The 14,040-nt window shown below is 34.4% G+C and overlaps 1 protein-coding gene across 1 annotated transcript in view; it reads right to left on the bottom strand.

Moving 5' to 3' along the window:
* The window catches only part of DMD (dystrophin), a 1,043,102-nt gene that overhangs the window by 314,814 nt on the left and 714,248 nt on the right, over window positions 1-14,040 (bottom strand). The window contains exon 50 of the mRNA XM_066545460.1: window positions 7,964-8,199. Coding sequence (XP_066401557.1) covers window positions 7,964-8,199 — 236 coding nt within the window. The remainder of the gene's footprint in view (window positions 1-7,963; window positions 8,200-14,040) is intronic.

The raw sequence follows: 14,040 nt of genomic DNA on the forward strand, positions 1-14,040 counted from the left end.
GTAAATCAACTGAGAACTTTCCATGAGAGCTTCTCTAAGTTCAAAAAAATTATCATAGAATTCTACTGGGAAAAGAGGAAATGGAATTCCAAGAATTGTTCTTACTGCAGTAGAGCTAAGTTACTAGAAAGTACTTATTATAAAGCTTATACTGCATTTTTTAAAAGCTAGTGCCATTTTTTTAAACAATACCTTCATGAAAAAGGATGATAATGACACTGCTGGCTGTTCTGCCTCAGGAGGGAATTGTCCATCTGCTAGCAAAACCCCAAACCTGTATCATTATTTGGATGTGTTTATGGAAGTATCAGGATACCCTTGGCACATTGGGTAACCGATAGGGTAGATTTCAAGATCACAGATTTTTTTTAGTTTAATTTCTGGGGTCATTTTCTTTTCCACATAAAAGAACTGTGTTTCAAGATCGGCTTCGTTAGGGAGGTCTGCTGGGATTTGGTGTTTTTATTTTCTTACAGAAGAAAACTTATTTCTTGAAGAGGAGCACTGTCTCCTCACACATTAAATGAGCAAATATACAATTGTTCCCCCTAGATTTAATTTGCATTTTATGATTCCAACTAGATTAGAATTTTATACATTGTATCATTATTTAGAAACAAGCTGCTTTTATATTTCCCACAATTTCTGAATAAAACCAAGGCTACTCTTATATTTTATTGTTACTACTTCTAATAATATATATCAATATTGGTAAAAAACTAAAACCCCCTGAAATTTGTGTAACTGTATTAGCAGATCCTCAGAACTATTTAGAACTAAAAAAAAAGTGTCTGAATTTTAACAGGAGTTAAAATTCTCCAGTCCTTAAAGCAAATCACAGCTGAGGTGGGAGGTTTACAAAGCAGGAAATAAAGCCATTATTTCCTTCATTTAAAGCATGTTTCACTGTCAAGGTATAGAACACAGAATCTGTATTTGAGAATAGCATTTATATATTATGACAGAATCATTTTTCTTTTGCAGATAATTTTGCTCAGCTACTGCTCAAACGTGGCCAAATTCAGTCACGTCAAGAGGTCACACAAGGCTCTATGCAGCTTTGTGATGAATATCTCCAAGGATGGAGAATCCTTGACATCTCTGGACAGCTTGTTCCAGTGTTTCATTATGTTCATCATGCACATTTTTTTCTCGTAATATTTCATCAGAATTCCTTTTGCTGCAGCATGTGTCTGTTGACTCTCATCCTTCTGCTGGGAACGTTTGAGAAGAGTCTGGCTCTATCTTTTCTGCAGACTCCAATCTCATGGCTGCAGAGAGCAAGCAGCTGCCTTTGTCCAGGCTGAACAAGCCCAGTTCAGCCCCTCCTCGTTTATCAAGTGCTCTCCTGTCCCTGACCACATTGCTGGCTCCTCACTGGACTCCCTGCATGTCTTTCCTGCACACTGGGCAGCCCAAACCAGATCCACAACTCCAGATGCTTCCCACAGGTTGATTAAAGAGGAATGATCCCTTCCCTCAGCATGTTGGTGAGGGCTGTATTAAATTCAGCCCAGAATTAGTTAGGCATTTTTATGCTGGCTGGGCACACATAGAACTCCTGAGGGTTTGGGGAGTTTTTACACTTTCCAGCACAGCAGGATTTTCTCATGTCCCTGTGGACAGCACACAACTGTAAAACCCTTTCCATGCCCATGGTATGAACTTTCTATGGTGCATTTGTAGAGGACCTCATGCAGCAGGGTCTCTTAGCTGCACATGCTGGTGGAATAAAAGCACAAAATGAAAGCATGATTTGGATCAGAAAAAGTAGATCATGTAAGATCCAGTGTTGATGGAAGAGGTAATTTATATTTATAGCATAGATCAGACTCAGAGATAAAAAAAAAAATTGCTAATGAAAAAATGCAGCCCTAATGAAAAGTTGATACTTCTAATACTCAGCATATTGATGTAAACAAAACTGAGTTGCTACACTCTTATCCTTTCCCTGCTGAACAGGATGCCAGTTGTATTTCTCATGATAATTTATCTTCGTCCAGAATTGGAAAAAGACCCCTCAAATTATTTCAAAATAGACCAATAAAAGCAAAAAGGGGAATGTTATCTTTAGGTACAACTGTATATTGTTTTTGTTTGGATGTTGATCTACAGCTTGACTGAAAACTAATTGAAAAATGATGAAAGTAATTCTTTTACTTCAATGAGTTTAGAATTAGATCCTTAGAGGTACAACTTCTATGAGTGTCCTAATAATTAACATAATAGAGAAATAGAGAAATAAAGAAATAGCTGTTAATCACACTCCAAAAGACAGTATTTAGACTTTTTTTACTGTTGCAGAAAACAAATATACTCTGTAACACACAGTAATGAGCTGGCCAAGCTAGTTTAAAATATCAGCTGTCTTTTTGTTCAACAAAGTATTAAAAAAACAGTCTCCTGACACATATTCTATATCCCTTGAGGTCCAATTTTCCAGCTAATAGATCTTTTTTCTTCCTTTTCCCTTTAAAGACTCAGATTTCCAGGCCCTCTAGAGCATCCTACTGCATTTTCTAACCTTTAGAAAGGAATTGGAAGGCTGATAGGCATTTTTTCATTTTTCCTCTATTCTGCAAAAAGGCAAAAGCATTTCAGGACCACAGATCTTGTGATTTTAAATTCATAATAATAAATTAATATATTTAGAAATCTGTTCATTTATTATTTTTTTTTATTCACTTCAGAAACTGAAACCAGATTTTCGATACTTTCATAAATTAGAAGTAATTTCAGAAGTCCAACAGCATGACAGCATAAAAGAAGAATTCCACTAGATATCCCATATTAAATACAACAATAACACTCTGAAATACACAATAAAATAATGATAGTGTCCCCTGAGCAGTTATATCCTATAGCAAATTTCATAGAGATAAGTGAGGCTTTTGCACACCATTTAACCCATAAAGTCATTTGTAGGCAATGGTATCAGAGAGGATGCACAAAAATGCCAGTGAACCATCCAACATGCCGCAGAATCAGTTTCAGCACCAGCCCTGCTTTATCAGGATAGTTTATCCTGGTCCAACAGTGACAAGGGAATGTCTGCAGTTGTGTATTCATATGAAGAAAGAAGATCCTACAAGATTTGAAAACAACGCTCAAACCATCATGACAGCACACAGCAAGGGACGGGGGAAATATGCTCTTGAAGCTTGACTCAGAAAATGTGAGTGTAAATTCCCAACTTATTGGCACCACACTTGGATTCTGGACTAGCAAAATTTTCCCTTTAAGTACATCACAGGAACGGGAAATGTTCAGATCCAAGTGTAAAATCTTCTGTTATGGTCTTTTACAGTACCTTATCTGAGGATGCATAGATCTTTTCATGCATTTGTCACTAAAATGAAACTTCTGCAAAACTCTGTAGACCTTAAAGTACACTAGCCAAAAGGCTGAAGACTCCACCTTGCCTACAGCTCACACTTCTAACATAAGCTATATGGACATAGCAAAAGCCTGTGTCTGTAACTACAACTTCTCACTCAACGCAGGCACATTTAGAGTACACTGATTCACACCCAGTAATGCAGAACTGCAAATTTTAATTTGGAACTTACAATTGCTTCTGTAGTAACAGGATATAAGGCTGGAAAACTATATTTATATTTCCACAAAAATGGATGTTGGAACACAGTTTGGACAGAAAACTTCCCATTCTTCTGATCTATGTTGATTGTAATTGTAAGGTTGCACATGAAAATGCACGTTTAAGTTGTATGTTAAAATGCATGACATGTAACCATGGGAAAGGATAGACTAAAAATACTCAGACAAGAGAAACATAAGTTAAGCCCACTCTTTTTTCTGCAGTTTATAAACAATTTTTCCTTAACTGTATTTTACTATCCATCATCTGGAAAACATTCTCAACTATAGAAAAATCAATTACAATTAAAAGTGAAAACATTTCCTCATTCTAGTTTTGTTTACTTCTCCAACTGACAGATGATCAAACACACCTTTCTTTGAATAGTGACAAATTAATTAGACAGAAATAAATTCTCTACATCTTTTTGGTTGACTACTCTGGGATGACACAAATCATCCATCCTGAAAGTATCTTTTCCTCCTCTTTGCATAAAAGTCTCAGTTACTAGGTTGGTCTCATTCTAATAAATACTTTTTTTTCAGATTAGTCCCCTCTACTGCACCTAAAACTGAAGATTCAACCTATTCAACTCTTAGAATCAAGGAGTAAAAACGGGCATAGAAAATTGTAGTTCCATTCATATAATATTTATTATAATACCTTTTACTAATTAAAATCTATGTTCATCCAGAGCAATAAAATAGCCATGCTTTCAACAACGTATGTTTCAAAAAATTTGGATGAACAGCATACCTTGGCAAAATCCATGGACATAATCCAAAATTTAAGGAGATTATAGTACCTGATCTCTTTGAACAGCATTGTTAATTAACTTCAAGCTTTGCAAAGCCTCCATGATTCAGTTCTTTCAGTAGAAATCTATTCCTGCTTCAAACTCTTCTCAAGATATGATGCCAAAGCAGAGTTTATGAGTAAAGGCTTGTTGGCATCTTAAGTAAGGTTTCCATTTTTCTAAAAAGTACCAGAATGGAGTTTATCATCCTGTTCATCACAATTTTCTCTTTTATGAAGAACCCCCACCTGACCTTCAAATATAAAGCATGTTGGTTGTTTTGAAGTAAGGACAGTGAATTGAAGCAACTGGATGAACCATAGTTCATCATGTTCCTCACCTCCCTACATCATGGCATGTTATACAGCCATGGACTTTCCCATGAATTTTATTTCCATTATTTCTCATCTAAAGAAACAACATGAGTCTTGTCAGCCTGCCAAGGCATCTTCAAGCAGATGAGAAAAATATAATAATTTTCATTTAATGAAAACACAGATGACACTAATACTAATATTAAATATCTTTACTACACACTTTTTAATATCTTTAGTTTAATTATACAGTGTTCAACAAGATATACACAATCACAGATGACTAAAATAGGTAATGCATTTGCTTGAAGTATACCACTCATTTGACTGAAAGATTAACTATAGATATTGAAATGAACAATCATTATGCTACTCTTTTAGGACACTACTTTTACTATATATTATGTGCACCACTTAGGAGAATTTAATTTGTATTTTTTCTTTCCTTAAGGGGAAGCTGCCACTAAAATAAGCCTTTTTTAATAATAGTTGTCTTTTTTGAGTTTTATTATCCTATAATTAACCCGCGTATGTGCTGTTCACGCAAGAGTGCCAATTCACTGAGATAAGCTCCAAGCAAAGTTCAAGTGAGGGCTAATGATGTCTTAAACTTTTATGGAGGAAAAATATGGCAAAGTTAGTGGCTGTGATCCTTTATACAATCAGATTGAAGAGAACTTAACCAAAATGACCTCAGAGACGGAGCTTCAACAACATTACAGGCTGCTGTGAAAAAAAGGACAACCTAAGGTCACTTATTTTTACCTGAATGATTTGGAAAATGGCCTGTTACATACACTGCCAGGATATGGGATTTCTTTGCTTTTAATATATTTGTTCTGACATTGCAATTTACTATTAGAAATGTGTCTCTCTGCTTTGAATGAAATATGAAATGGAAACAAAACTCAAAACCAGTAAGGGTTTGGTAACACAACAACAGGATGAGCTGTTTGAAACATTCTAAATTCTGGGTGAGCAGCTAGAGATGTTTTATAGTGAAACAGCTTTCTTTGGGCATTTATCTCTGTAATGATGCATTTTTAAAAGGGAAGTATTTGGCTGTGTTCAGATGTATTTTACACCTAAAGTCTAAGAACTGACTTTAAAAAAACAGGTCAATCTACAGGATGGAGTTTTCATTAAATCTTACTGAGGTACCTGTAAAGATGCAATAAACTCTCCAAATAAATCAAAATGCAGTGTGATGACTTTCAATGACTTCTAAATTACAGCCACAGGAAAAATATCCCTGTAATCTTCTATGGAATGCACAGATCAGGTAAGCACTACTTTTGGATTTCCAACTTAGATCATATCTGGCGTGACTTTTTGGATTAGTCAAGTACCCACACGTCCAACTTCATCAGCTCACAGACTGCTGCAGACACTCCACACATTACAAGCAGGGTAGGTTTTTTTTGTTTTGTTTTGTTTTTTATTTTTTTGAGAAACCTAAAAATTCTTTGTCAGTTTTGAAAATTGTCCTTCCTAATCTCAACTAATAATCCAGTGATAAATTTACAAGAAGAATGAAATATTTCATGGCATTCATTTCCATGTATTAAGTGATATTAAGATGATCATTGGAGAAGGAGACAGCTAACAGAACTGCAGTCTATATATAGACATTGGTTCTTCCATTTCATCAGAGAATATATTAAATGTCACATTCTGTTGCACAGCCAATTAGAGAGGTAAGCATGACAAAAAAGAGTTTTCCTGCTGGTTTTGTTACCAGCACAGCATGCTATCAAAAAAAGAGACAGGGCTACCCAGCCAGGAACAGACTGCAGTAGTGTTAAAATATTTTAGCCCTGAACTAAGATAAAATGCAAATTCAAAGCAGTTAATTTTAAAACATACATAATATTAACTGAAATTCTGAAGAGTTAATAATTTGAGCTCATATTTAAGTAAAACACATCTGCAGAAGGAAGCAAACTATGGATTTTGCCTGCCAGAATAAAATGCTAAAGTGAGGTATAAGTAAGAAAACTGAATAATGCTGAACAAAGTATTTGACAATATAAAATTTTAAAACCAAAATTATTCTGAAAATCACTAAAAGATAAAGGTTGGCCATCAACATTTCCAAATGGCATAACAACTCTTTTAATCTAATGCCCTGTGCAGATGGCACTGGAATTATCACTTATATCTATTCTGTTTTAAGGATATTTTAATTAATGAAACAGTATGTAATTCTACTTAGCAAATATAATCATCATTAATCAAGATGAAACTAACATGTTCATCATACAGAAGGTAAAGCCAGCCAAATTTCTCAAAAATAGTTTAAAGCACTGGGGGGAAAAGGAAGTATAAGAAAACAAGAAAAATGAATCCCATGAGACATCAGCATATTTTCTTTAAAATGTCTCAGTACAGAGCCTCAATAAAATTTACACATTTTTTCTCCCTCTATTTCTAGTTTAGCAAAGAGAAGAATGTCAATATCTTCCTTACAATAAATCAGATTTTTTTTTATGAGGGGGAAGATTATGAAAAAAACAACAGAATCTTATAATTGGGAATCCTAAACTCAGTTTAGAACTGAACTGAATGGAAATTCAGCACTGAAAAGTTTTGTGCAAGTAAGGCAAATCTTTTATATTGAACAATGCTAAATCTAGAAGGCAGGTAATTACTTTAGAGCTGTATAATACAAAATTACTTTTATTGCTATCGAGTAGCTAAAATTTAGCCTTTTTTTCTCCTAAAACATGTATTTCCATATTTTTCTGTGTTTTCAAAGGTAAATGATGCAGTGATGCAGTTTTGCTGACAAAACAATTGCATTAATGAGCTGCTCTTTTTGTTAAGACAACTGAGGAGCCTTTGATAAACCAAGAGCAGCAGCATGTAAGGCTCTCAGAAAGTTATTAAGAAGTAACATAAGAAAAGGTGTGAAACAGGGTCGTCTTCTTCCTGGCAACCTGGAGCTTACTATGCAATTCCTTTATTTTCATGAAGTTTATATTTCAACCATTGGCTTGCATACTCTTACAGCACAAGCAACAGAAACATAGAGATCTGCTTCAAATACCAGAGAAAATAGTAAATACTTTTTCTTTTCTCCTCAATTAATTATCTATAAATTTCATCCAATAATTGTGTTCATGGGATAAAGTAGCTGAAGTGACAACTACATGTATTGCAGCCTATCATCTCTCCTGTGTTCCTTGTTGAAAGGATTTAATACAGAACAAAGATCACTTTGCTTTCAACTTGAAAAATCAGTGTTTCTCATACCTTTTGTTTGATGATCATGTCGTTGATGTCATCAAGATCACCTACTTTCACTCTCTGAGATTTTATCTCTCGATCCAGTCGAGAAAGCCAGTCAGTGAGTTCTGCCCATGCCTTGTTGAAGTCAGCCAAGGCTGGAACCTCCAAAAGCACAGAAGATGGCATTTCTGGTTTGAAGGTGGTGGTTTCCTTGGTTACCCTGGTTTGTGTATCCACAGCAACAGTTTCACCAGGAGTTACTGAAAGAAAAAAAATAAAATCTCAAGTTACTGAATAAATGAACAATGATAAATGTTTATTTCAGTATTTCAGAATTTATGCCATAGAAAGGATAAGACAGGAATAAGCCTATTTCTTAATATTATCTCTACTGAAAATATGAAAATCAAAACTAAAAGAAAATAAGAATTCATTTTTCCCAGAATATTTCTATTAAAATTTCTGCTTAACATCCAGCATTCTCAGCATATTCATATTCATGGTCTTAGAGGACCAGCTGGACCTAGTAACACTACCAAAATTCACAGTGTGAGAAGAATCCATTGCTAAAGGTTGTTGAAGCATGAGTAATTTTCCAGAAATCTAGTAGTGGTCAAATATCTCTATGCCAGAAGACAGATTGAAAAAAGTTGGTTGGACTATGCAACACATCATAGCATGACCATGCATTTAGAAACAAGTTTCATTCACTGTGTCCAAGTCACTCCGTAGCTGTGAAACCGTCTTATCAAAAATCTTCTCACTTACTGTTATCACCAAGTGCTTCCCACACGATCTGTGGCCAATATGGAAGTTTATACAACATGAAATTCAGCCTTGACTGATTGTTTACTTTTCCACCTCATAATCTCAAAATATTATGTGCTATTATTTGGATATTTGTGGATTTTTTTCCTTTCTTTTGAGGGAAAACAGACACATCTTCTTCTTAGTGTCTTTTCCTGATCCATTAAATACGGGTTTTAAATAATCTGTAACTTATTCATTGCTTGGAATGGAGAAGTACCCAACACTGAAGCACCACTTCTGTTTCTGCAGCTAAAATGATGAGAGGTGCCACAGACACACACCATTGGACAGAGAAGTTTGGAACATAAAATCATTCAGAAGTTCAAGACTGATCTTTTCTCCTAGATTTTTGCTATTTACAAAGAGAAGGCTATGAACTGTTGGGCTATTTTTGACCTTCAGTTAATGATGCAAAAGCAATTCCTGATGCATGATATTATCGCAGATGAGGCTACACCAAATTATAATTTTTTCTCATTTTTTTAAAAAGATCGATCAAAGAAGAAAAACTAAAACAGAGAAATCAGAAGAACACGTGTCATTGCTGCACTGAGGTTCCACAGTATTAGAAAAGAAACTAAATACCTACACTTTGGAATCTCTATCTAAATCAGCTGTTGAAACGGCAATAACTAAACCAGGAATGCTGAAATAAAAGCTCTGTGGTCTGTGTTCTACATTTTCTAGCATTGAACCAAGAAATAGTATTTTCTAAAGGACTGAAATGGGGTTTTTTGCATTTTTCTCAGCCCTCCTACAGAGTAGAGAAAATCAGTTTCCTGCTCTCTTCCTGTGAGATAGCTTGTCTTCAACAAAAGCAAACCAAAACACCAAAACAGTGTGACTCCATGCACATTAAGTTTTTTGTTCTATTTTGTTTTTTTCTTGCTGTTACTTTTGAAATTCTGATGGTTTTTCATTGGCATTCATGCCTTTGCAGCAAAGTCTGTTTGAAACAACGAAAACCCAGGTGGTAGGTCAGGGTTCAACGATTTGTCCATAAAGTCAAGGCGTCATATTTCCTCTGTAACTTCAGAGATCCTTAGACAACAGAAAAACAGTTGCCTAATTTGACGTTCATGTAGGTTAAACAGAAGTTGTCTCATCTCAGAGGAAATTTTTCTCCTCATTAGTATTCAGGTAAATTGAAGAACAATTTTCTAAACTGGGACATTCATCAGTAGACTTAGGCATCTCTTTGCATTTCACCTATTTTGACCTGAGTACACAATCACAAGTTCACCATTTAATATCTATTTATTTATTTTTACCCAGTGGCAGCCATTTCAGAAAAGGACGTTTCTAACCTTCAAATGGTTATGGGTTTACTGATTTGGATTTTGGCTTATTTGTTTTGGGGTTTATTTTAATACTTTGGGCTGTTTTTTGTGTGATTTTGTATGATTATTTTTGTTGTGGGTTTTTTTTTCTTGATGTAGTTCTTTTGCATCAAGAAACTTCAAATATTAAAAAAAAAGATGATAAGGTACTACCAGAAGTGCAACAGTCCAGTATAATATCTTCTCTAAAAATGTCAAGATATCTACTATCATCTTCTAAGGATGGCAATAAGCTATTCCAGTTTGACTGACCATTAGAATATTTGAGTTATCAAATTATTTATAAATATTGCATTTAGAAAGGGTTTGTAGAGTGATTCACTTCTGACATTTATCTCCCCTAAGAAAAAAAATACTACTTTGTTTATGCTTGCATAGATATGACACAGTTCATTTAACAAAACTGTATAAATTAGCAAATAAAAATAATAGACAAATATACATCAACATTATCAACACAATATGTAGCAAAAGATCTCATTCTGAAAAAAATTTATCCAGAACTCCACTGCCAGTTTCTGTGACTCAAAGGGGACAATTTTTTGCTTTTGGTTTTGGTGGGGTCTTTTTTGGTTTTGGATTTTTCTCAGGACAATTAATTTATAAATGCAAAAATTGAATAATTTTTTTTTAAATATCTGAGTAATAAATTCTATCCTACAGAAACATGTCAGAAAAAATAAAGGATTTCATCTTTCAATTTATTTAAATGTTATAATGGTTCACTTCTGTGATATGATAAGCATGAAAGCCAAAAGGAAAATTAGAATTTAAGACATTAAATCACAAAAATATAAAGTTTTTAAGGTGATTTCTCCTTAGCACATTTTGCTCTTTAACACAGAACAATACTAGAAGAAAAATAAACCACAGAAAAATAGGTGTGATTTTCAACTTGTTCTTGAACTTTGAAACACACTGATGAAATTGAGAGTATATTGGTATTTTTTTCATCTTAAAATTAATCTGTAATGTTAAACTTGAAGAGTTAGAGTAATTGGAATGTGACATGAAATTGAAATTCAAATATTGAATGCAAACCCAAGTAAAACAGAATGAAGCCAATTGCAGGAAAAGAATTTTCCACCATTTTACTCTGCTTATTTCAGTGTTATGTTTCAAGAGAGGGTCAAACTGACAAAACAAATAAAACTCCTTATTTAGGTACTGAACAGGAGCAGAACAGACAGGAAGAGTGACAATGCTTTCAAAATCTTCAAAGCCACAGTCTCTAAGCAGATCTGCCTCAGTTCACAGGAATGTTCTTAACCATCCTTCTGAATGCTTTTAGTGCTGGTTAAGTTGTAACTATGTAAGATAACTGCATCTACTACGTCAAAGCTTTTTGATGAAGAAGAAATGACACAGTAACTGGATGTACATTTTAATTCCATTTACAGGTCTAGCCTGGGTTTTTAGTTCCATTGTGAGCAGCACCAATTAAAGGAGACTCCAGCCTTAAATCCTCCATGCAATGAATAGCAGTAAAATACACCCACTAAACTTCCTTCTTGTTTTAGTCAAGGAAACTCAGCTGCATTTTACTCACTCTGAGCAAGCAGAGAAAGAATACCTGTACATTGTGCTATAGACTCAGACAACATCACTCAGTGAATTTGCTATTTAACACAGGCAACACTGACTTCTTTAGTGGCAGAACAAGTGAGTATTCCTTCTGTGGACAAACGAGCAGTTCACTGGGTGCCACATTGCCCACCAGGCAGGTTTGGCTTATTTCATGGGAAATCTCCATGTCATTTTACCACTTTATCCCTGAGAGCTTGACTTGGAAGAACTAAACTCCACAGCATATACAGGTGAAATTCTGTCAGCTACTAAAATACATTTTTAATTTTAAATTTGTGCTGTGTCATTGCCACCAGTTTTCTACAGAGTTAGAGCATCCACAATCATATCCATAAAATCCAAGCAGACTTCTTAGAGAGAGATTGGGAAAGAAAGTTCTAAGACTGATGTATTTAGACTTGTTCCAGTGATAAATGAATCACTCATTATCTCTGTCTGTCCTTCAATGTTAAGGAAATAAAGTTAAGAGTACATTAAGTTCTCCCATTCAGTACAGACCCTCCCTGCAAGGTGCTCACTGCCAGTAACACTTTTTGCAGAGGAGCTGTAGATACCTGCCAGGTGTTCCAGGTCATAAAAGAGTTCTGAAAGGAAAATAATAGTGGCCAACAGAGCTCTGATTAAATATTATGAATAACATAAATTTATTACCTCCAAAAACCCCCCACCAACTTTAAAGTTTGAAAGCAAGGAATGTTTTTTTTTTTTTTTCTAGTGGTCTGAACTCAAAATAAAGTCTTTATGTTGATCAAAAATTATTGCCAACAAAATTCCACCCACAGCTCTATATGTGGAAAATATGCATCCTTAGAGCATTGTATCTCAAAGTTAACATTTTATTAACATTTTAATCAGCTTTTAAAGACAAAAAACATGTTTCAAAGTGGGTCTTTTCTATTTTAATGCAACACCAATGTTTAATCCTGCTTTTAAACAGCAGGATTAAAACCAGCTGTTCAAAGGCAACATCAACACTGTCACTTTGTTTTGACAAAGGAATTACTGAAATCACACCAATGTCTTAAGATTTTCTTAGTCTTGAATATTTAGTAAAAACAGTCCTTAGAAAAAGAAGACTTGGTAACTGTATCAGGTATATTTCATACATAGCAATTTATATAGACTATAAATGGGTAAAAGTTTTATACCTAATTTCATTAATACTTAGGGAACATTCACATTATATGTTACTGCTATCAGTTTAATACACAAGTTAAGTGCTTGGACTACCTTTTAATTCTAAAGTTCTTTATGACTCTTAACAAGTCATTATGGATTATATATAATTTTACTTATTAAAGGTAAAAGAAAAGAAGCTAATAGTTTATGGGATTATTAATTAAAGTTTAGATATAAAATACTCTGTGCAGTGGGATGAAGGGGCTGAAACTAAAGAACCCTTAGAAGTTCAAAAGAAAATAAAAACTCAAGGTTAAAGTTATTAGGAGAAAAGAAAAAGATTTACAAGTGAATGTGTACTGGTATATTTGAAAAATAACTACAAAATTATGGTTTCTAAAATGTTACTGTTACTATTGCTAGATTTTTAAACGGTACCAGAACTTTAAATTCAGTAGGAAGATAAGTGTCAGCTTTCTCAGATTATTCTTTTTTTGTCATAGGATAGATCTGGTAGAATTTTCTTGCCATTCTCCTTTTTATATCTGAGAGTGTGACTAAGCCATTTATTGTACAATGCATTTTTTCAGGTTCCTCCAAACACAACTGCAAGATGTTTTGATATGTATTTCACTCAATGTAAAGAAAACTTCTGTCACAAACACTGAATTACAACAGGAGTAAGAATACAGAAAATAGGTAGAGTCTACTAAACACTAAGAATTTCAGTGATATAAACCACATAAGTTGGCTTGTGTGCATCATAATGTAAATAAAACCTTAGGGTGAGGTTAAATTAGTGCCACATAGCAAAAAGTTCACATTGGGACCTGAGCTTCTGCAAATACTTTCTGTGTATGTAAGATACGTAGAAGCAGAATGTTAACAGTTCCCTTGATCATACGAGGTACTTCAAGGTGATTTCCATGTACAGAAGATAGAGTTTTAAAAAATTGCTCTTTATAGAAGAGAATCAGGTTGGGGAATACTTCAGCAAACCAGACACATATAAAGAAATCCATGTGTTCTGATGGAATGCACCAGTTGAGTGCTGGTGGATCTGGCAGCAACCATTGCAAGGATTCTTTTTACGAACTTTGATGGATCAAGGCAAAAGGAAGAAGTGTCTGAAGACTGGAGGAAAACAAGCATCACTTCTATCTTCAGAAAACAAAGGTCACTTTTATCTTCAGAAAGGATAATATGGAGGACCCAGAGAATGACAGCTTCACCTCAAACCCTGGG

The sequence above is a fragment of the Molothrus aeneus genome, chromosome 2 (assembly GCF_037042795.1).
Source record: "Molothrus aeneus isolate 106 chromosome 2, BPBGC_Maene_1.0, whole genome shotgun sequence".
In the NCBI taxonomy this organism is placed as follows: domain Eukaryota; kingdom Metazoa; phylum Chordata; class Aves; order Passeriformes; family Icteridae; genus Molothrus; species Molothrus aeneus.